This window comes from Elephas maximus, chromosome 12 (genome assembly GCF_024166365.1).
Source record: "Elephas maximus indicus isolate mEleMax1 chromosome 12, mEleMax1 primary haplotype, whole genome shotgun sequence".
Classification (NCBI taxonomy): Eukaryota; Metazoa; Chordata; class Mammalia; order Proboscidea; family Elephantidae; genus Elephas; species Elephas maximus.
The window spans coordinates 62656625-62681220 of NC_064830.1; the positions used below are offsets into that span (position 1 = coordinate 62656625).

Consider the following 24596-nt stretch of genomic DNA (forward strand, 5'->3'; position numbering starts at 1 on the left):
CACAACTTGGAAACTGTCATGGATTGAATTATGTCCCCCCAAAAATGTGTGTATTAATTTGGCTGGGCCATGATTCCTGGTATTGTGTGATTTTCCTATATGTTGTAAATTCTGCCTTTATGATGTTAATGAGGGAGGATAGGGGGCAGTTCTGTTAGTGAGGCAGGACACAATCTACAGGATTGGATTGTGTCTTGCGGCAATCTCTTGAGAGATAAAAGAAAGAGGGGAGCAGAGAGACAGGGGAATCTCGTACCACCAAGAAAGCAGTGCCAGGAGCAGAGTTCGTCCTTTGGACCTGGGCTCCCTGCACTGAGAAGCTCCGAATCTGGGGGAAGACTGGTGAGAAGGCCGACAGATAGAAAAAGCCTTCCCCTGGAGCTGACACCTTGAATTTGGACTTTTAGTCTACTTTACTGTGAGAAAATAAACTTCTGTTTGTTAAAGCCATCCGCTTGTGGTATTTCTGTTATGGCAGCACTAGATAACTAAGACAGAAGCCCTATGAGGCAGTTCTGCTCTGTCCTATGGGGTTGCTATGAGTCAGAATCGACTCAATGGCAATGGATTTTTTGGGGTTTTAAGCACGTTTCAGCCCAGGCCTTGGAGAGCCTAGAGGACTGTTTTAGCCTGGGTTCTCTAGAGAAGGAAGACCAGTGAAGCATGTATAAAAAAACTATGTACATATATATGTGTATATATACATATATGTGTGTGTGTGTATATATATATAGACACAGAAAGAGAGAGATTTATCTTAAGGAAATGGCTCACACAATTGTAAGGGCTAGCAAGCCTCGAGTCCGTGAATCAGGCATCAGGCTGGAGGCTTCTCCTGACTCACGTAGCTTCAGGGGCTGATGAACCAAAGATCAGCAGGTCAGATGGCAGGCCACTGGCCCATAGTGTACGGAGGCTGACGAATCCCCAGACTGGCAGGTAAGCTGGTAGCTCAAGTCCCAAGAACCGGAGATCAGGTAATGAGGAGCCAGATGTAGGATACAGAGTGAGAGCCTTGCTGGAACATCTATTTGTATGCTGGAGGCAGACCACATCCCCAGGGAAACTACCTTTCAACTGATTGGCTGCACACTGCAGATTTCAGTGGAGTTGATTACATCATCACATAACTGACAAATTACATCATTACATAACTGCCAAACTACATCATAACTGCCAAACCACTGAGAATCATGGCCCAGCCAAGTTGACACACAACCTTAACCATCACAAGGATCCTTTGGGCTGTGGCCATCATCGAAAGTTTGCCCTACTGCACTTGTCTTCTCCCCCAGCCACATCTAACTTCATGTTTTCTCCCCTCCGCCTCTTCAGACCATGCATGTCCTGCAGGAACTGCTTAGCGACCTTCACTCAATTAAGGCCACTATTGAAACCCTCCGGAAGGATGTGGACAAGCTGAAGGACCAGTTTGAAAAGGTAGACTCTTCTCAGCATCCTCCACACTGGCCGTACTGCTCAGACTTCTGGTGGTTGAGGCAACAGGGAAAATCTAGGAAGCCTATTCTTAATCAAAAAAAAGCAGCCATGAGGGCAAGAAAAGGAGACTGACATGGCCCAGGCACTTGGCCTGTCCTGCTGAGCTTTGCTTGCCTTTGGGTTGTTACCCACGTTTGGTCCCCACGTGCTACTCACCGCACTGTGCTAGTCAGAACACTTGGTTGTAAATGACAGAAACTCAGTTCATCCTGGCTTAGGCAAAATAAAGGAATTTATTGTCTCATTCACAAAAAAGTCCAGGGATGGCTTCAGGTACAGGTGTATCTAGATGCTCATATAACATCAACAATCTCTTTTTCAGCAGTGCTTTCCTCTGGGTTGGCTTCATTATCAGGCAGGTACTCCCCACGACTCAGCACCTCCAGGCTTACATTCCATCAACTTAGCAGAAAGAGAACAACTTTTTGTCTTCTGGAAAGCTCTGTCCACAATGAAAAGAAGAGTAAACCTAGCCCAAGCATATATACTAACTCTTGGTGTCAATGCAAGAATATCAATCCAGGCATGTTTTAACATCCTACTATGACATGGAAGGACATGGAATCCCTGAAGAGTGATCAGTCAGCGCTGAGGTCAGAAGCCAGGTGTCCACACCCCTAGGCCAGTGTTGTGGCTGAGGTTTTGCAGCTTGCCCTGAAATAGTGTGACTTAATGCATCATCCCTGACTCCCAGGTGAGTGGATGCATTTGATTATCATGGCAACTGTGAGAACTCCAGTCTTGGGCTGGGTAGTCCCATCGGAACAAGAAAGGGCACTGTCCAGAAACCATGTCAGGGAACACCAAAAAGGACCCCTGGGACAAATTTGTTTCAGAAACTGCCTACTTGGCCCACCTCTTAGAGATTCTTAATGTACTTTTTCCACTAAAAGCTCTGAGAAGTCCTGTAGTAAAGGAACCTATTGAATGCCTTTTAGCCCAGCATTTCCCAGACTTACTTGCCCCTGAGACCCTTTCCCATCCCTCTCCCCGCTCTCTGGGAAGCACTGCTTTGCAATCTGTTCTTCCTCCTCAGACACTTAGTCCCCAAGAGCTAAATCCTTATATTCAAGGTGTGAAAAGAAGGGGGCTGAGGCCAGAACCTGCACCCCTAGCCCACAGGCTTGGTTCATTTGACAGATGAACCTGGAAAAAATTGAGACGATCTTTGATGATTTCAAAAGACAGAACCGCAAGATGACTGCCCTGCAGCGGGAACTGGTGAGGGCCATGGCACCTGTCCTTTTTCCCCCACTCCCCACCTTCAGGCCCAGGGGTGCTGAGGGCAGAGGGGAGAGGAGGAGAGCTGACTCCAGAATGGCCAGTGCATAAGGGAACCCCACGAGGGCAGGCCATCCTCCAGGTTCACACCACTCATCCCCAACCACCCCATCCCCAGATTGCCGTCCAGAACAAGGTCAACACCTTTCCCAAGAATGAGGATTTGGTGCTCTGGAGCAGCCTCCATGAGGCTATGTTCCCCTTGGTGAGTGAAAGAAGACGAGGACAAGCAACAGGGAGGCGGGGAGAGGGAGAGGGCAGGGGTGGTGGATGGGAAGCAGCCATGACCAGCCCAGTCCATCTTCCACAGAGAATCTCAAGAAGACCAGAAGGAAGGCCAGACCAGCTACCACAGTGGGAGCAGGGGCCTCTGTGGCAGACCACTGAGCTTTTCCCAGAGGCCACCCTGCTCCAGACTTCAGAGTACGTCGAGGCTGTTGGTCGCATCCAGGCCACAGACCCCATTCAGGGCACTGAGCTCCTGCAGACCGTGTGGCATTACGAGACCCCGAGTGCCCTCTCGGACGAGGAGTCTGCACAAGCCATTCTGCTCCCTGGGGCCCAGGAGCCAGGCCAGCCGCCAGCACGCCAACAGCCAGTGCCCCAGCCGGGGTCTTCACCACAGCCTGGACCCTCAACTGAATCTGAACCCAAGCGTGGGCCAGAGCCCAAGCCTGGCCCCGTGGCAGGGACAGAACCTATGCCTGCACTGGGGCCTATGCTGGCGCCCAGCCTGACCCCTGGGTTTGTACCACCACCTTGGCCTGTGGGACCGGGGCCTGCCCAGGGGCCTCAGCCCATGCCACCGGGAGGCTGGCCTATGCCCCACAGAGGTTGGCCTATGCCCCACAGAGGCTTGCCTATGCCCCCCGGAGGCTGGCCTGCTCCCAGAGGCTGGCCTGTTCCCAGAGGCTGGCCTGGGGCAAGCACTTGGCCTTTCTGGGCTTCAGACTTCTTCGAGCCTGGTCCAGGCCTGTCAAGCCCCCTGAAGCCCGCCCAGTCCCAGCACCCACCCACCAGGGCCCCGCCACCAGCCACGGAGCTGGGCTCAGCATGGCCCTGTCCACTTCAGCCTCATAAGCCTCGTCAGGCTGAGGCTACCCAGCTCCAGGCTGTTGCAGAAAAGGGGGAAGACCTGTATGCCCACGAGGCAGCGGCCTTCAAGGATGGGGCCCCCAAGGATAAGGCCACCATGGAGGCACACCCCAAGGCTCCCCGGTCTGCCTTTCAGCGGATGAAGACCACAGCTGCCATTGCCGCTGCCGCCGCTGCAACCTACGCTGCTGCTGCCAACACAGCAGCCCAGGCAGCCAAGGCTGCCGCCAAGGCACTCAAGGATGTTCCTGCCACCAAAATGGCCACCTTAGCCTCAAACATGGCCTCCGCTGGGCCCTTAGGGGTACTTGCAGATGTCTTGGGTGCTGGGACCTCCCGTGGTGCCTCCAGTTCCCTGGCCGTCAGTGATGACACAGATACAGAAGAATACTACCACTACTTCTCTCCTCCACACTCGAGTGCCAACATCTCCCCCGAAGACTCCTCGCCTGCCACCTTGCTGGCTGCCCAGAAGGCCGTGAGCCCTGAAGACAAGAGGAAGGCAGTGAAGAATTCCATGAGCTACATAGCCACGCTGCCTGCTAGACATGACTCCATGAAAGAAGAGTTTGCCCAGCTGTCCTCCAAGCTGCAGCAGCGCCTGACCTACCTAGGTAGGCGTGGCCCGGCCCCCTGTGCCTTTGATAAGCTCCTCCTCTCCTTCGTTTAGCTCCCCCAACAAAATCTGTGTTTCGCCTTTGGCCATGCATTTCTTTAGATTAAGTGTTAGCCTCTCACTTGTTACAGGTCATGGAGTTGGCCCTGACTCACTGCAACCCCATGCACAATGGAACAAAACACTGCCTGGTCCTGCACCAACCCATGATCAGTTGGTGTCTTAGTCATCTAGTGCTGCTATAACAGAAATACCACAAGTGGATGGCTTTAACAAACAAATTTATTCTCTCACAGTCTAGGAGGCTAGAAGTCCTAATTCAGGGCACCAGCTCCCGGGAGAGGCTTTCTCTCTCTCTGTCGGTTCTGGGAGAAGGTCCTTGTCATCAATCTTCCCCTGGTTTAGGAGCATCTCAGCCCAGGGACCCTGGGTCCAAAGGACACGCTCTGCTCCTGGCACTTCTTTTTTCGTGGCATGAAGATCCTCTCCTCTCTGCCTGCTTCTCTTTTTATTTTAAGAGATTGACTCAAAATATAACTTAATCCTGTAGATTGAGTCCTGCCTCATTAAGATAACTGCCTCTAATCCTGCCTCATTAACATCATAGAGGTAGGATTTATAACACACAGGATAATCACATCAGATTACAGAATGGTGGACACCCACACAATACTGGGAATCATGGACTAGCCAAGTTGACACATATTTTTGCGGAACACAATTCAACCCATAACAGTTGGGGATTGGACCAGTTGGGGATTGGTCCATTGTGATCCATAGGGTTTTCATTGGTGGATTTTCAGAAGTAGATTTTCAGGCCTTTCTTCCTAGTCAGTCTTAGTCTGGGAGATCCACTGAAACCTATTCAGCATCATAGCAACACAAAAGCTGCCACTGACAAAAGGGTGGTGGCTGCATTTGAGGTGCATTGGTTGGGAGTTGAACCTGGGTCTCCTGCAAGAAAGGCAAGAATTCTACCAATGAACCACCATCAGCCCCAACAGCCTCTTACTAGGCTACTCTTTTACAGTGAATGTATGATGACATCTTATCTTTGGGAGTGGGTGTTAGGGCCAGTACTGAAAGGGGAAAATCACGTGTCAAAGTGAATCCTGAAAACTCCTAAATGGCTCATAAAACCAGTACTATAGAGGGTTTGGAGAAGTCTAGCTTCTCCAAGTGCCAACAGCATTGAACAGGCCCCAGAGGAGGTAGTTGGCTTGGGATTAGAGCCACTGCCGGGCAAAAAAATATGTATCCTTAAAGACCACAGTCATGTTCTGGGTGGCCATGGGACCAGTAGATTTCTGCTGCCACTTCATGCCCGTGGCGGACATAATGCTTATTGGGTGGGATGGAGAACAGATGGCCTGCATGAATGGTTCTGCACTTGAGTCTGCCTCAGCATCCCCTGGAGAGCTTAGTAAAACCCAGATGGCTGAGTCCCACCCCACTCTTTTCTGAATCTCTCCATCTGAGTGGGACTCAAAAATTTGCATTTCTAACCCATTCCCAGGTAGCGCTGATGCTGCTGCCCGGGTGGACCCTACTTTGAGAACCACTGTCCTACACTCTTTAAACCATTATCTTCCTTTCTTGCTCTCTGCCAGTTATAGTAGTTGAATGAACCTAAGTTAAACCCATATGTGGTGCTACATCTGATAGACAGTGATATTCCAGGGAATATCTTTTTAAAAAGTATAACTTCATATAGCTAAAAAGAGTCATATTGATATCAGTGAATACTGGTACGTAGCCAAGATTATGATAGTAATAAATTTAAATGTAAAGGGTAAAGCAGTAATAGCCCAAATTCTACTTCAGACCAGCTGTGATTTTTGTTAACACAAAGGTTATAAAGCTCACCTTGGCCAAGATTTTTCATATACTCCCAGTGGTGTTGTGTATGTTATTTTTTGGTTTTAGGTCTCTGGCCTCCCATTTTTTACTGGTATTTTTAATCCCCCCCCCTCCTTTTTTTACGTTCTCCTTCCTTTTTCTCTTGCAGTGGAATAATATGTATACGCTGGTAAATAATATACTGTACTTCACAGTTTTGCTCAGGGTCATTTCTGGAGGAAGGTAAATTCCAGAAGTTTTCTTTAGGCCTTGTTCTGTCCTCTAGAGTAGCCCGAGCCACATGTGGATGTTGAGCCCATAAAATGTGGCGAGTTCAAATTCACACATGCTCTAAGTGTGAAATACACACCAGATTTTGAAGACAATAGAAAAAAAGAATATGAAATATCTCATTTTTTTAATTGCATATTAAAAATGATAATCTTTTGGATATATTGGGTTAAATAAAATATTTTATGAACATTAATTTTACCTGCTTTTTTTGTATTACGTTTAGTGTGGCTACTAGAAAATTTTAAAGTACGTGTATGGCCCTCAAGCTCACAGTATATTTCTTTTTTTTTAATTTATTTTGTGGTTGTTGCGAATATGCAAGGCAAAACCAACACCAAACCCATTGCCATCCAGTCGATTCCGACTCATAGCGACCCTATAGGACAGAGAGTAGAACTGCCCCCATAGAGTTTCCAAGGAGCACCTGGTGGATTCGAACTGCCAACCTTTTGGTTAACAGCCATAGCACTTAACCACTATGCCACCAGGATTTCCATACAAGGCAAAACATACACCAATTCAACAGTTTCTACATGCACAATTCAGTGGCATTGATTACATTCTTCAAATTGTGCAACCATTCTTGCCCTTCTTTTCTGAGTTATTCCTCTCCATTAACATAAACTCACTGCCCCTTAAGTTTCCTATCTAACCTTTCAAGTTGCTGTTGTCAGTTTGATCCCATATAAATAGATCTTGAAAGAGCACAATGCTCAAGGCAGACATTCTTTGCTAATTAAGCTAAACTGTTGTTTGGTTTTAAGAAGACTTCAGGGGATATTTTTGATTTAAGGTTTGAAGATTATCTCGGGGCAATAGTTTCAGGGGTTCATCCAGCCTCCGTGGATTCAGAAAGTCTGTATTCCCTGAGAACTTTAAATTCTGTTATGCATTTTTCCCTTTTTCCCCTTTTGATCAGAACTCTTCTGTAGCATCTTTGATCAAAATGTTCAGTAATGGTAGCCAGGCACCATCCAGTTTTTTGCCATGGTCTCATGGCAAAGGAGGCAGTTGTTCATGGAGGCAATTAGCCACACATTCCATATTCTCCTCCTGTTCCTGACTCTCCTTCCTCTCACAGTATATTTCTATTGGACAGCACTTGCCTGAGTCATCTCCTAATGGAAGCAGTTAGAGCTCTAGCCCACAGGGATTTCTGCCAGATCTTCTTCCTCTATCCCTGCCCCCAACAGCCACCCACTTCTTTGCTTTCAGTTAACATGGGTGCCTCTTCCAAGCTCGGAACCACCGTGGACGTGCTGCAGGAGAAGATTGGCAGCCTCCAGAAGTCCAGGATGAAGGTCAGTGTCTTGGGCAAACAGCTGCTTTAGGGATCACAGCTGGAGGTGAGATGCTCAGTGACTCCTGGAGCTCAGAACCAGGTGGAGCGTCTACCGTCCTAGACATGGCATTATCCTGCACCAGAAAGGATACCTGGAGGAGTAAGTTGGGCCGAGCAGGCAGCTGCAGCCACATGGAGGGGGCCCTGGCTGGTGTGGGTTCTCAGCCGGGCAGGCGGCTGCAGACTCCTCCAAGCGCAGTCCTAGTTGGCTGTTGAGATGAAGCGTCTGGTGACACACTGGTCTGGGGCATCCTCCTTGGCTGAAGCCCTCTCTTCTGGGCCTTCTGGCCCTGGTAACCTCAGAAGCTGAGGCCTGTTTCCCTCTTTCAGGAGGAGGAGCTTGAGCGCATTTGGGGTAGCCAGATTCAAATGATGAAGGATCACTACATCGTGTTGGACAGGACTGTGGAGAAGCTCCAGATTCGCATGGATGAATTCAAGGTTCGAGTCTAGAGAGCCCAGGGGAGTTATAGGAGGGCTAGTGAGGGGCCTTCCTCATCGGGACACTAGCCTCTCCCTAAAGGTTGCGTAAAACCCAGAACCCAGTGCCGTCAAGTCGATTCCAACTCATAGTGACCCTATAGGACAGAGTAGAATTGCCCCCACAGAGTTTCCAAAGAGCACCTGGCAGATTCTTAGCATAGAAGGTGGGAATGCATCAAAAGCCAGGGAACAAGTGGATATTTAACTGGCATTTCACTGTGTAAAAATTACAGTTCCCACCACCTACCTGTCGGTGTGCTGTACTGTGGTGGCTTGTGTGTTGCTGTGATGCTGGAAGCTATAACATCAGTATTTCAAATATGGTGGGGTCACCCATGGTGGACAGATTCCAGGGGAGCTTCCAGGCTAAGACGGATTAGGAAGAAAGGCCTGGTGATCTATGTCTGAAAATTATCCAGTGAAAACCCTATGAATCACAACAGAATATTATCTGGAAGATGAGCCCGCTAGGTTGGAAGGTACTCAGAGCACACAGTGGCCACAGCAATGGACACAAGCAGACCAACGATCTGAAGATGGTGTAGGATCGGGCAACATCCCTTTCTGTTGTACATGGGATTGCCAAAAGTCAGAGCCGACTCCACCGCAACTAACAAAACATACTTCAGTTAAAATGAAACAAATCCCACCTCGCCCCACACACAGATGCAAATAGAAGGGCATGGATGGTGCCTGTCTTATTGACCACTCTGTCACCAGCCCGAGAAGGGTGTCTGGTGCAAAGTAAATGCTCAGTAACATTCGCTGAATGAATCATTTCCCCTAAACCATTTCATTTAGAGGAGTGGAGCCCTTCCCCGAGTTCTCAGTGCCCTTGGACCTTTCCAGAACAACAGAGTCACTAACAGTGACCCACCAGCAGAGTCAGGGCCTCGTTACATGATTAATGTGCAGACAGACACAGAGCACCTACCTCACTCAACCCAAACTCCTTCTCCAGTGGGCCTGAAGGGTCCTGCCTTCCTGGGGTTGCCTGATGACCCTGGACTCGTAGGTTTCCAGGACCCACCCAGTCCAGTCTATACCCGTCCCAGACCAGAAAAGAGGGGCTCAAGGGACCCTTTCCAGTAGGAGCAAGCCATTCAAGGTTGCTTCCACTGGGGCTTCTGACCCCAAGTCAGGAGGCATATTGAGGGATGCCTTGGCATATTGCTCCCTCCCAGGACAGACACAGCATGACCAAGCTCAGACAGACATGCAGAGCAACTTGGAAGAGAAAAAAATTGTACAAGGAGAACCACTTCAGAGCCTAAGAAGTGGGGGCAGAAGGGACAGTTCCCTTTCTTTGTAGCTACTGGGCAGTGTGTGGGCAGAGGACATGCAGGCCACCACAGCTCAGACCTTTGTGAGTTCCACTGATCGGGAATGCCGTCATCTCCTGCCAGCTCTTTGCCCTGTTTTAGTCACTGCTGTCTGCAGAGGCCTGGGTCACCATGTCCCAGGGATGTATTGGTGTTCTTCCTTCATGGAGATTGTCTTAGTTTCTTAGTCCTGCTATAACAAAAGTACTACAAGTGGGTGGCTTTAACAAACAGAAAGTATTTTCTTACAGTTTAAAAAAAGCCAAACTCCCTATCGAGTTGATTTTGACTCAAATCAACCCTATAGGACACAGTAGAACTGCCCCGTAGGATTTCCAAGGCTATATAATCTATAGAAACCCTGGTGCCGTAGTGGTTAAGTGCTATGGCTGCTAACCAAAAGGTCTGCAGTTTGAATCCACCAGGCAGTCCTTGGAAACCCTATGGTGCAGTTCTACTCTGTCCTATAGGGCCAATATGACAACGGGTTTGGTTTTTTGTTTTATGCCTGTGGTTATGATCCCATCTGGGAATGGGTTATCTTTTTATGTTAATGAGATAGGATTAGTGTAGGGTGTGTCTAGAGTCAATCTCTTTTGAGATATAAAAGAGAATAAATAAACACGTGAGGAGAGATGCCAAGCCCAGGAGCAGAAACTAAAAGAGATGAGGATATTCCCCCAGAGCCAACGCAGAAAGAAAACCTTCCCCTAGAGCCAGCACCCTGAATTCAGACTTCCTAAACTGTGGGAAAATAAATTCCTGTTTGTTTAAAGCCATTCACTTATGGCATTTCTGTCACAGCAGCACTAGGTAACTAAGTCATTGACCCATTAGGGTGGAGTAGAACTGCCCCATGGGGTTTCCAAGGCTGTAATCTGTACGGAAACAGACTGCCACATCCTTCTCCTATGGAGCAACTGTGAGTTCTAACTGCCGACTTTTATGTTAGCAGCCACGTGCTTAACCACTGTGTCACCAGGGCTCCTTAGTTGTCCTTAGTCGGAAGAAACTTGAGAGTATGAAAGCCCTACCAAACAGTGTTAAAACGGGCCATGTTGACCTTTGTCCCAACTTCCTCCCTGGGTCTTGTGCCAACAATAATTACTTGCCGATAAATGTTAACCCTGGAAGGACCTGGAACGGGGCTTGTCTTAAGTGAACACATGCTGCAAGAGATCAGCTAGCCCATCCAACCCTTCCAGTAAGGAAATGAGGGCTGTAGACACACTGCAGTGGCTCTGTCACAACATCTGGAAAAATGAAGAGGAAGCCACTGTTAGTGCTTTAGCTGTTCATCTGTTTGAAAATGTTCTGAACCTAACAGTTGGTACAAGAAACCCTCTTATTCATTCATTGTATCATTCAGCAAATGTTATTGAGCTTTCACTCTGAGTTGGGCACCCTTTTAGGGGTGATGACACAGTAATCAACAAGACAGACACTATCCAGGCCATTGTGTGTGTGCGTGCATGTGCATGTGTGTATGTAGGAGCAGTATTTGTATGCTCTTAATTGAAATATAATTTATTCTTATAATTTTCACTGATCCCCAGTGGCACAGTGGTTAGACACCCGGCTGCTAACTGAAAGGTTGGTGGTTCGAACCCATCAGCTGTTCTGGAGAAAGGTGTGCTTCTGTGAAGATTACAACCTTGGAAATCCTATGGGGCAGTTCTACCCTGTTCTATAGGGTTCTTATGAGTTGGAATCAACTTGATGGCAACATATTTTGGGTTTGACAATTTACACACAGTGAAATGCCAAGTCTTATGTATTAAAAAAGAAACTTGTTGCTGTCGAGCCAATTCCAACTTATAGCGACCCTATAGGACAGAGTAGAATTGCCCCATAGGGTTTCCAAGAAGCAGCTGGTGGATTAAAACTGCAGACCTTTTGGTTAGCAGCCAAATGCTTAACCACTGCGCCGCCAGAGCTCCTGTATAAGAGGACTTACGTATAAGTGCTTGGTTAAGTTTTATCAGTGGACTCAAATATAACAATGGTCACAAAGACTGTGCAGGACCAGGCAATATTTCATTCTGTAATACATAAAGTCACCATGAGTCAGAGCCAACTCGAAAGCAACTAACAACAACAAACTTTACCTATTTATACACCCCTGTGACCACCACCCAATCAACACTGAAACATTGCCATCACCCGGGAAGGCTCCCTTTCCCAGGAAATACCCTTCACCTGTGGTTGCCTCTCTTTTGTCTCCTATTGCCTGTTTTTGAACCTCATATAAATAGGATCACACAGTCTCTGCTCATTTGTGACCCCATGCCCTTCTGGAGCTTAGTGAGAGGTTGTCTTTGTGGAAGAAAGACCTTCATAAACCACTTGGAGTAGAAAGATGAGATCTTATGGGCAGGACACAGGTTATTAAAAGAGTATCATCTCATAACTGGATATCCATCCATATGAAAAAAAAATGAACCTCAACCTCTCCCTCACTCCATGCCCCCGTATCAACTAGAGGCAGAGCGTAGACCTAAATGTGAAAGCTATAACTGTAAAGCTTCCAGAAGAATGTTGAAATGGCAAATATTTTGCTACATATATATTTACCACAATTTAAACACACACACACGAGAATATCAAAACCAGTAAAATGTATAAATACACGTAGAGATTTATATCAAGGAAATTGCTCATGCAGCTATAGAGGCTAGAACGTCCCAAGTTGGTGGGTCAGAACAGAGGCTTCTCCTAATTCATGTAACCACTGGGGTTGGTGAACCCAAGATCGGCAGGTCAGAGAGCAGGGCTCTTGCTCACAAGTTGTGAAGATTGACAAATCCCAAGGTGGGCAGGAGAGATTGCAGGTAAGCTGTTAACTCAAGTTCCAAGAACCAGAGGTCAGAAGAACCTGCAAAATCCAAAGCCAGCAAAAGCCCATGAGCCTTGCCACAATGCCCACTTACATTGGAAACAGGCCACACCCCCAAGGAAACTCCCTTTCAACTGATTGGCTGTTCACAATAAATTCCATCATGGAGGCGATCACATTATATCAAATCTCATTATGGAAGTGATCACAACATCATACGACTGCCAAACTACATCATAACTGCCAAACCACTGAGATTCATGACCCAGCCAAGTTGACACAACCTTAATCATCACAGCAACTTTGGGTTAGGTAAGATTTCTTACATCACAAATGTTGAATTCTAGTTATTGATATATATACTAAATAAAGGTCAAGAGTACTGATGTTAGATGAACACTTAAAAATGCATTTTAAAAAGGGTAGCTTGATCAAGTCTAAGAACATTCTATCTTTACATATTAGTTCTTTATATATTGTTGCCCTATTCCAAAACATGATCTGTATTTCCATTCACTCAGAATGTTTACAGCTCTATAGGTTTTGGAGTAATCAAGTGAGGTAATGTGTAGAAGTACTTTGCAAAGTCAAGAAATTTCTAGAAATGAAAATGGAAGGACAGGCTCATTCGCACGAAGAAGCTCATCTAAGACCCCTTGCAGAACAATCCCACTGGGAGGATCACTTGGGCAACAATGGCATCACAAACTTCAAGGGGTATAGTGAGTTGGATGGTGCCCCTAAAAGATATGTCCATGTCCTAACCCCTGGCACCTGGGAACATTTGGAAAAAGGGTCCTTGCAGATAGAATTAAAGGCCTTGAGATGATGAGATCGTCCTGGATTATCCCGGCAGCCCTAAATTCAGTGACAAGTGTCCTTGTAAAAACAAGGCAGAGGGAGATGACCCAGACAAACAGCAGATGGTTATGTGAAGGTGGTGGCAGAGACTGGAGCAATGGAGTCACAATCCCAGGAATACCTGAGGCCACTAGAAGCTGAAGAGGCAAGGAAGGATCCTCCCTTAGGGCCCTTTAGGAGCATGGTCCTGCTGACACCTTTGATTTTGGCCTTCTAAACTCCAGAACTGTGAGAGAATAAACTTCTGTTGCTTTAAGCCACCCCATTTATTGTCCTTTATTATGGCCTCCCCAGGACACTAACACAAGAGTTAACCATCTTCCTCAGACTCCAGGTTTAGGTGAGGAGGTCACTAAGAGAGACTGCTGGAGCCCTGCGGCTCTCGGCTCTCGTGGGCACAGTTCTGTAGGAGCCAAGCTGTGGGGCTCCCAGGAGTGCACAAAGCCAGAGGCAGCAGCTCCAACCCCAAACCCAGGATCAGTGAGTGCTCAGGGCCCTTTCAGCTGTCTTTGCAGGACAGTTTCAATGCCAGAAGCCCCACCATGGATAGAAGGATGGCAGAGTCAACAAGTGGCTGGGCCTAGGAGCCCCTGGAGTGCTTCCAGCCACAAACACAGCAGGAAACTGAGCAAGGACAGAATTCTCTCTGATCAGCTCCATGGAAAACATCACTTGCCCTTCGTAAGTGGACAAATGGCCTTTAACAGGCTGTGGCTGTGTTCCAAAATAATTCTTGGAACAAACTATTATACTCAGAGCCCTGGTGTGGTGCAGGAAAAGACCAATAGCTAATGAATATTGAATGCTAATCATCTGCCAGGGCTGTTATAAATATACTTTCTAGTCCCCTCAGTATTCCTGGAAGAGGAGTGGAATTAATGCCATTTTAAAAAGGAGGAAACCAGCCTGAGCTTACTTGGCTGGAAGGTGCCCTAGAATGTGGTTCAGAGCAAGGTTTTGAGACTAGATAGGCCTGGTTTGAATCCTGATTCTGCCTCTTACTGGGTGACTTTGGCATTGGAAAATAGAAGATGCTGACTAAATCACTCCTCTTTATTTCTGGACTTTAATTATAGAGAATATACATAAAGAACAGAGTGGGTATCTAAGTTTTACTGCTGGGCCTGATAACTCCCAAAGCTCCCTTCTAATGCTGGGTTGGAGGTACCAACTAGACTTAATGCCAAGCAGGAGCTTCTCTCATACCTCCACCTCCCACTCCAGACCTCGCGGCCCACCTGAGAGGCAAGGTTTGTCATGTAGCTTGGCTAATTAATTAGAATTAGGCTCAACTTCAAATAACATAAAACTCTCAAATAACTGACTTAAATAAGATACATGCATTTCCCTTTAACACTCAAGAAATTTAGAGGTATGGTCAGTCCAGAGCTGGTAAGAAACTCCACAGTGTTGTAGACCCAAGTTTTTTTTTTTCTCTTGTTCTATGCTGTGACTTCCATTCGCAAGGTTGCTTCCTGATCCAAGATAGCTGCCGGTGCTCTGGTCATTAGCTCTGCATTCAGGCCAGCAGTGAAGAAGATAGAAGATGAAGAAGGGCATGTCCTGTCCTACCAACTTCCAGTTACATCCCGATGGTCACGCCTAGCTATAAGGGAGGCTGTTAAACGTAGTCTTGGTCCTGGGCAGCCAGGTGCCAGCTAAAAGTTGGGGTTCTGTTGCTAAGGATGAGAGGAAGACTGGATAGGAAGGGAGAAGTAGAAGCCAGTGTCTGGCTTTTGAGGAAAACTGATCCTACTTCTGGAGACATGGCCCAATGGGTATGAGGCCAGGAGATACGAAGCTAATTATCTGCTGCTCCTCTCAAGGAGAGGATCTAGTAAGTAGAGAGAGGGCAGAATTATTGAGCTAGATCCATAGCTGCTGTTGAGTCACTCCAACTCAGGGCGACCTTATGTACAACAGAATGAAATGTTGCAGTCCTGCGTCATCCTCACAATTGACAACATGTCTGAATCTCTTGTTGCTGGTTATCATGCCAATCCATCTCATCGAGGGTCTCCTACACGCTCACTGGTCCTCTACTTCAACAAACATGATGTCTTCCTCCAGCAACTGATCCCTCCTGATGACGTGCCCAAAGCAAGCAAGTTAGGCAATGTTCTGTTGTGATCCATAAGTTTTTCATTGGCTAAATTTCAGAAGCAGATCATCAGGCCTTTCTTTCTGGCCTCTTAGCCTAGAAGCTCTGCTGAAACCTGTCTACCATGGGTGACCCTGCTAGTATTTGAAATACTAGTGGCACAGCTTCCAGCATCACAGTAACATGTAAGCCACCACAATATGACTGACAGATGAGTGGTGATTATTGGGTAGAGTCGGCAGCAGGGGCAGACTAACCATTAAGCAGAATATGCATGGGCTTATAGTAAACAAGGTACACACGGGCTTAATTGTGTTTAGTTACTAATCTGTAGTGCACAGTTTCTCATGGGTTTCACAGTTTCACAAGGATGTGGTAAAAAAGAGGTGAAATTGTGCGCTACAGATTAGTAATAAGTGCAAATAAGCCCATGCATACCTTGCATATTGGGTAATCTGTCCCTGGTTGACAAAATTATCAGAGAGGGGTGTTCCTCATGCAGTCATGCACATGGGAAATAAGGGTTTCCCCTTACCAGTTGGGCAGAGCATGTATGGCACATGATAAGTGGTCAGTAAATGAAAAGAATAGGATTCTCACTGCGACCTCGTTACAGATCAAAAGATTTCAACTTGCCTTAAACATCTAGGCAGCCAAGATACCCATCTTGCTTTGTGCTTTCCTCCTTCATGTGTCCCTCCACACAGAACCAAGTTTCTATGGTACCACCTACAAGAGGACAGCTTATCCCAAGTCCCAGTGTCCTTCCCTGTGTCAGGTGCTGCCTTCCCTCCTGATATGGGTACCTGAAGCCCTCTGAGTCCAGCCCTTCTAGTGTGCCCATCTGCCCACTGTCCAACAAGCCCACTGTCTCTTCCTAGCACATGGCATGGACAGAGTGGGAAGTAGACATTGCACTCAGGGCTCCCACAAGTGGCTGACAGGCCTTTGCTTCTGTTCTCAGACTCTCCAGTCTCAAATTAAAAAACTGGAAATGAACAAGGTGGATAAAAGCATGATGGAGCATGAGTTGAAAGAGGTGAGTAAGCAGAGAGGTTTCTCTGCCTTTTCTACTCCCCCATGCTGAGCCCCAGCTCTCCCACCCAGGAAAATGGAAGCATCCAGCAGAGGCAAAGCCAGGCAAAGAGCCTTCCAGATTTTCCTTTGAACTTTATTCATAAAGGAAAGTTGGGGAAGCTCTTTAAAAGTTGTCCCATCAAGTCCTATTCTCAGTGACTCAGGATTAGTGACATTTGTTATGTGGACTTAACAATCATATGCAAATATTGTATTATCTCACTTACATGAAATAAACAAACATAGAAAACAAAGATTATTACTATTACCAGGGGTGGAAGGGAGGCATTGAGTTTATGTTAATGATGGTGGAATAATTAAGAAAAGGATAGTGATAGGGCTTGTACCACATGAAGACTGTAATTAATGTCATTGAATTGTACATGTAGTTATTGTTCAATTGGTGAATGTTTTGTTATATATATTTTCACCTCAAACACAAAAAAATGTCATGCACCAACTTCTCTGTCATAGGAAGACATTGGCTTAGATCTGAATGTTGTATATGAGCCAGTATAGACTCCAAGGTTGAATTTAAGCTAAGGCTAGACCTCTAGAGTCCCAAATTTAAAAAAAAACTGACCAAAGGAGTCTGATTTTGTCCAGTCTGCCCCCACCCCCACCCCAGCAGCCCTGCCTCCTGAGCTCCCTCTCTCTGTAGAAAGCTGACAGGAGTGCCCTGGCAAGCAAGGCAAGCCGGGCCGACCTGGAGACAATGGTAACGGAGTTGAATGAGATGATGCATGGCATGCTGCTCAAGTTCACAACCAACAAGGAAGACTGGAAGAAGTCCTTGGAGCAGCTGAACAAGGATGTGAGCACCAAGGTGAGCACCCTGCGTTAGTTCTCTTTCTCTGTGTAACAAATTACCCCAAAACATAGCCACCTAAAACAACAAACATTCTGTTTCTGAGGGTCAGGAGTTTGGGAGCAGCTTAACCGGGTGGTTCTGGCATAGGGTTTCCTATGGGGGTGCAGTCAAGATGGCCATTGGTGCTGCCATCATCTGAAGGCTTACTGGGGCCGAAAGATCTACTTCCTCATTACACAGACTCCTTAGTGCTGCTTGAGTGTCCTCACAACATGGCAGCCAACTTCCCTAACAACAAGTGATCCAAAAGAGAAAGACAGAAGCTGCAGTGTCCTTTATGACTTAGCTGTGGAAGTCACACCCCATCCTTTCTGCAATATCCTGTTGGTTACACAAGTTGGCCCTCTTCAGTGTGGGAGGGGACTGGACAAGGACATAAACACCAAGGGGTGTAATTGATACTCTATTGCCCAATTGAATTTCTCTTATAAAACATGAGTTCAAAGATAACATTATTAGAAATTTCAAGATGGTAACAGCAGAGCATTAAACCAAGCAGGGTTCTTTTTCAGTGTGGGGCCCTGTATGACTGCACAGCTCTCTATGTAAAGCTGGCCCTGCGGCCAGGGGAGGGGAGAGGAGGCTTCAGTTCCCCACAAGTCCCTGCAAACAAATTTCCTTTGCTTTCATTGGCTAAGGCACCCACTATAGAACAATTCCTGATTGGCATGAGACCAACTAAGTTGGGATTTCTGTGAGTGAAACTCCATTGTTCCTAGAGAGATTTGAGGAAGTCTGCCACAGTGCTTGGCACATACAGCCCCCTACCCCCACAAATAGGTTGAATACACGAATTTGAGTATATGGGGACCATTGGAAGAAGTGCTTCTTGGGCCTCAGGGCCTGGAATGAGCAGTAGGCTTGGTTTCATCTTTTGGATGCAGGAAGTAATGGTGTTTCTTTGCCTTGGCCACTGTGAACCTCACTGCAGTTCCCCTCTAGCAATAAGGCATAGCATGTACTGGAAGTATATTTATCTCCCTCTGCTGCTGTAAAAAAGTACCACAAACTGGGTAGCTTAAAACAACAGAAATTTATTCTGTCACAGTTCTAGAGGCCAGAAGCCTTGAAATCAAGTTTGGTTCCTTCTGGAGGCTCTGAAAGAGAATCTGCTTCACGCTGCTTCCTAGCCTCTGGTGGTTCCTGGCAACGCTTGGCATTCCTTGACTTGTAGATAAAAAACAAACAACACACACACAAAAAAACAGTTGCCATAGACTTGATCCTGACTCACAGCAACCACATGTGTGTCAGGGTAGAACTGTGCTCCATAGGTTTTCAATGGCTGATTTTTTTGGAATTAGATCACCAAGTCTTTCTTCTGAAGTGAGCCTGGGTGGACTCGAACCTTCAGCCTTTCAGTTAGCAGCTGAGGGTGTCAACCCTCCAAACTTGTAGATGCATCACTCCAGTCTCTAGCTGCATCTTCACATGGACATCTTCCCTCTGGGTCTCTCTGTGTCTCTTCTCCACTTTTTACAAGGACACTACTCATCTAGGATTAGTATCCACCCTACTCTGGTGTGACCTCATGTTAACTGATAACATCTTCAAAGACTATCACCAAACAAGGTCACAGTACTGGGGGTTAGGACTTGAGCATATCTTTTTGGGGGACACAGTTCAATCCATAACAAGGGGTACGAACCTCAACCCAAGCATTATCATTTTCCTTTTTTTTTTTTTTGACCACCTCACTTGCTGTTACTTTTAAATCTTACCTTAAGGCCAAGAAGCCCTGCAGGAGAAGTGATTAAGTGCTCAGCTGTTAACTGAAAGGTTGACAATTCGAACCCACCAGCGGCTCTGTGGAGAAAGATGTGGCAGTCTGCTTCCATAAAGATTACAGCTTGGGAAACCCCATGGACCAGTTCTACTCTGTCCTACAGGGTTGCTATAAGTTGGAACTGACTTGATGGCAGCAGGTTTATTATAAAGCCTGGCAGTCTGCTTCCCAAAGGCCACAGCCTTGAAAACCGTATGGAACACAGTTCTACCCTGCACACATGGGGTCGCCATGAGTTGGAATTGACTAGATGGCACACCACCCAGATGGCAACTGTTTTTTTTGGGGGGGGGGGTGTGTATAATCTATGTAACTTTTTTAAAAAAAAAAAAAGGTGGCTGCAAATCCTTTTCTGGAATGGGGCAGGGTATGATTAATGGACTAAACTCTCTTTTCTTTTGACGTTTCTCAGCTAGTCCCAAGAGATCTGGACCCCCTGAAGAAAGAAATGGAAGAAGTCTGGAAAATAGTCAGGAAGCTGCTGATTGAGGGTCTGCGATTCGACCCCGACAGTGCTGCTGGCTTCAGGAAGTGAGTGTATGGGGGCTCCGGAGCCCCTTCAGGGTAGGGGTCCAGCTCCCATAGGCTGGGAGACCCTTTCTCTAGGAGGAAACAAGAGGGGTCCAGACCTGTGGGACATTGAGGGGAGGGCTTTCCCAACTCAGGTGGGTGGGTGGAGGACTGGGATGGGGCCACCCATAGGGCACACTGGGCACCCCTAGAGGTGGGTGGCTCTGGCCTTGGCTGGCAGAGGGACTCCAGGAAGGTGTCCACTCCAAAAGCTTTTGCCACAGATAAGGAAACAGAGGCTCAGAGGGGAAGGGGTTGTAGGAGGCCACACAGGGGGGTTGGGTGGGTCTGAGGCTGGAGCGAGGACCCCTGACCCCCACCTAGACAGTGCCCCATGCCAAGGGGCCTGATGTTCCTGGGTGGTTCCTGTCCTCAGCTCACCCCCTGCATGCCCCCAGATGCATGAAGGGCATCTTTCCAGAAAGCCTGGTTTTAAAGATCGTCCATTGTGTTTGGGGTGACGAGATAAACCACATCACTTTGGTCCCCCATCTCTGCTCCAAGGAGAGGGTCAGCAGAGCCTGAAGAGCTGAGGTGGGTGGGGCAAGGGAGGAGGGCATGAAGGCGGGCGTCAGGCCCAGAGGCACAGACAGATCTGCAGACCTCCCAAACCCCAGCGCTGCCGGGACCAGGGGCCTCCTCGCAGGGGCTGGGCAGGGGGTGGGTCCCCCAGCTGAGGGAGCCGGGGTCTCTTCTAGGAAGCTGTTTGAGAGCGTGAAATGCATCTCTTGCGACCGCCCGGTGGAGATGATGACCGGCCCGTGAGTACCTCCCACATCCTCCCGCCAGGGGGCGCAGGTGCACACCCTGCTTGCCTGGTCCCCGCCCGCCCACCCAGGTCCGCCCGCGTGCGCCTTCTCTCTACGAGTCCGCGCCCGCCCGCGCCCCTGACCCTGCTATGTGTACCCGGTTCTATAGCCATCATTAACATAACATCTACACGCCTCCATCATTCCATGTGCATCATTTCATTTCATTCACTGGACTCTGAGTGATTCCCTGGGCGGGGGGCATTGTCAGGACATTCATTCTTTCTTCACCAACCCTCTCTGGTGTCCTCTATGGGCAGGGGCTGGACCAACTCCAGAGGAAAAAGGGTGGTCCTCATCATTGTGGGGAGGAGCGGAGCGTTGTGGGCTTCCCTGCACTTAACCGTTATGCCTTAGTCGATTTCGAGTCCTGGTGGCACAGTGGTTAAGAGCTTGGCTGCTAACTAAAAGGTCAGCAGTTCAAATCCACCAGGCACTCCTTGGAAATTCTATGGAGCAGTTCTACCCTATCCTATAGGCTCGCTGTAAGTCGGAATCAACTCGATGGCAATGAGTTTGTTTGGGGTTTTGTTTTAGTGGGTTTTGATGACCAGGCTACCCAAGGTGCTAGCCTGGCCCCAACAGCCCACAGAACTCATCACCACCCCATACCACTTAGTGCTCATGGAGGGGCATGGAGTTACATCCAGAATTTTTCCCGTGAACCACAGATGTCTAGCTGCAGCTTTATTTATAACAATCGAACATGAGAAACAACCTGAAGTTCAGAAAAAGAGAAAAGATAAATGCTATGGTACATTCAGAAACCCTGGTGGCGTTGTGGTAAAAAGCTCCCACTGCTAACCAAAAGATCCGCAGTTCGAATCCACCAGTAGCTCCTTGGAAACTCTGTGGGGCAGTTCTACTATGTCCTATAGGGTCGCTATGAGTCTGAATAGAATTGACTCAATTCTATTCAGACTATGAGTCTGAATAGAATTGACGGCAATGGGTTTTTGTTTGTTTGTTTTTACGGTACGTTCAGGACGCTGTCCCACAGAAAGTTCCGCGATGGTTGCAACGTTCTGCATAGACGCTGCCCGGTGCATAGCTGCTTGCCACGTGTGGCTGCTGAGCGCTTGAAACGTGGCTAGTGTAACCGAGCAGCTGAGTTTTAAGTTTTGTTGAATTTTAGTTAACTTGAGTGCGAATTTAAATACTAAAACGTGGCAATGTGCTGCGGTCTTGAATAGAGTGGTTGTGGAAAAATTTTTAGTGAGTGACCTAAGAAAACGTAAAAAGTGAAAAAAAAGCAAATTTCAAGATAGTATATGTATTATGACCCTATTTTTTGTAAAAATAAAGAAACACAAACATGAAATACTGAAAGGACAAATATCTAAATATTTGTTATGCAGTTACAGTCATTTACTTATTTCTTTTTGCTTTTCTGTTTTTGAAAATTTTCACCATCAGTACATATTGCTTTAAAATTTTATTGTCTTAACATACACATATGAAGTACACACATGTTCATTGTATGGATCGATGAATTTCTACACGTGTATACACCTGTGTAACCACTGTTCAGACCAAAATGTAAAACAGTTCCAGCTTCCCAGAAGACTAATATTTTTTTAGATAAAAATTTACATAAAATAAATTTAGCCATTTTAATGTGAACAATTCAGTGGCATTTAATGCATTCACAACCTTGTGTCACCACTACCTCTTCCTAGCTTCAAAGTATTTTCATCACCCTGTACCATGAAGGAGTCACCCCATTCCCCTCTCGCCACAGCCCACGGCAAGCACAACTCTGCTCTCCGACTCTCTGGATTCACCTATTCTTGGCGTTTTACTTTGTATTCGTTTCCTAGGATTGCCATAATGAAGTACCATAAATTGGGTGGCTTATAAGAACAGAAACTTACCATCTCACAGTTCTGGAGGTTAGGAGTTGGAAACCAAGGTACCTGCTGTGTCAACTCCTTCTGACTGCTTAGAGGGAGATTGTACCAGGCTTCTCTTCCTAGCTTCTGGTAGTTCCCAGCAGCCCTTGGCTTTCCTTGGCTTCTAGATGCATCACTCCAGTCTCTGCCTCCATCTTCACATGGCCGTTGTCCCTGTGTGCATGTCTGTGTCCCTATTCTTCTTTCTAAAGACACCAGTCATATTGGATCAAAACCCACCCCACTCCAGTATGACCTCATATTAACTGATAACATCTTAAAGACTCTATTTCCAAACAAGGTCCCATTCACAGGTACTGGAGGTTAGGACTTCAACGTATTTGTGGGGGGGACATAATTCAACCCACAACAATGTTTATAATTGGAAAAGTTGGTCTTTATGTCTTATGTAGATTACAGTGTAATCAGGGTCCCTCATAATTGGGGCTGCGGACATTTCTGGAGAGAAGGCAGCATTGGCAGCAGGGAGGAGGTGGAGGGGGGAGCTTGCCCTAAGTGTACACCTCCTCCCTCCGCTCAGGAAGGCTTCCTGAAGGAGGTGGTGGCTCTAGCCCTCTGCTGGCCACATGCACCTCCCACTTAGCTGCTGCCACCTTCTTGTCCCCCAACAGACACCTCATCACCATCCGAAAAGCCCACCTGCTTTCAAGGCTGCGGCCTGCCAGTGCCAACAGCTATGAGTACCTGGAGCGGCAGCAGATGAGGTGAGCCAGCCACGGGAGGAGGCGCCTCCCTGAGGTCACTGGAGCCTGGGAGCCCACTCCTTCAGGGACATCCTGCAGCCCCAGGAACCAAAGATTGTCCCAGGGCATGGCCAGCTATCTGCAAGGGTATGTGGACATTCCAGGAGGTGACATGGGCAGCAGATGGACAGATGAATTGACTGAAGGAGAGACACTGACTGACATGTTTATTGGCATCTATAGGTGTTTTCTATGAGTCGGAATTGACTCAACGGCAATGGGCTTGGTTTCATTTATAGGCGTTTCCAAGGAGCCCTGGTGGTGAAGTGGTTAACTGCTCGGTTGCTAACTGGAAGATGAGCAGTTTGAACCCACCAAGCCACGCCTCTGGAGAAAGATGTGGCAATCTGCTTCCATAAAGATTTACAGGCTTGAAAACCCTACAGGGCAGTCCTACACTGTCCTATTGGGACACTAGGCATCAGAATCAACTCGTCAGTAATGGTTTGGGATTTTGGTTTATAGGTGTTTTCAGTAGGTCTTGAGGCACAAATAGTTAAGCGCCCGACTACTAACCGAAAGGTTGGAGGTTCAAACTCACCCAGAGGTGCCTCAGAAGAAAGGCCTGGCAATCTGCTTCAGAAAGATCAAAACCTCAATAACCCTATGGAGTGCATTTCTGCTCTGGTACATATGGGGTTGCCCTGAGTTGGAGTCAGCTCAAAGGGAACTGGTTACAAGTGCCCTCCTTCACTGGAAGGTCTCTCATTTGATCCCCCAACCACCTGTGTTGTTGCTGTTGTTAGGTGCCATCGAGTCTGTTCTGACTCATAGTGACCCTGTGTACCACAGAACGAAACACTGCCCAGTGCTGCGCCATGCTCACAATCGTTGTTATGCTTGAGCCCATTGTTGCAGCCACTGTGTCAATCCATCTTGTTGAGGGTCCTCCTCTTTTTCGCTGCCCCTCTACTTTACCAAGCGTGATGTACTTCTCCAGGGACTGATCCTTCCTCACAACATGTTCAAAGTATGTAAGATGCAGTCTTGCCATCCTTGCTTCCAAGGAGCATTCTGGTTGCACTTTCTCCAAGACAGATTTGTTTGTCCTTTTGGCAGTCTGTAGTATATTCAACATTCTTTGCCAACACCACAATTCAAAGGTGTCAATTCTTCTTCCATCCGCCTTATTCACCGTCCAGCTTTCGCATGTATATGATGCAATTGAAAATACCATGGCTTGTGTCAAGCGCACTGTAGTCTTCAAGTTGACATCTTTGCTTTTCAACACTTTAAAGAGGTCTTTTGCAGTTGATT

The 24596-nt window shown here is 47.2% G+C and overlaps 1 protein-coding gene across 1 annotated transcript in view; it reads left to right on the plus strand.

Annotated features, from left to right (window-relative positions):
• Positions 1-24596, plus strand: part of C12H16orf96 (chromosome 12 C16orf96 homolog) — a 54129-nt gene that overhangs the window by 19864 nt on the left and 9669 nt on the right. Inside the window, exons 2-14 of the mRNA XM_049903035.1 lie at positions 1336-1440; positions 2641-2721; positions 2900-2990; positions 3063-3076; positions 3146-3593; positions 3657-4490; positions 7841-7926; positions 8298-8408; positions 16535-16609; positions 17309-17473; positions 19717-19835; positions 20573-20635; positions 23208-23300. Of these exons, the coding sequence (XP_049758992.1) occupies positions 1336-1440; positions 2641-2721; positions 2900-2990; positions 3063-3076; positions 3146-3593; positions 3657-4490; positions 7841-7926; positions 8298-8408; positions 16535-16609; positions 17309-17473; positions 19717-19835; positions 20573-20635; positions 23208-23300 (2285 nt within the window). The remainder of the gene's footprint in view (positions 1-1335; positions 1441-2640; positions 2722-2899; positions 2991-3062; positions 3077-3145; positions 3594-3656; positions 4491-7840; positions 7927-8297; positions 8409-16534; positions 16610-17308; positions 17474-19716; positions 19836-20572; positions 20636-23207; positions 23301-24596) is intronic.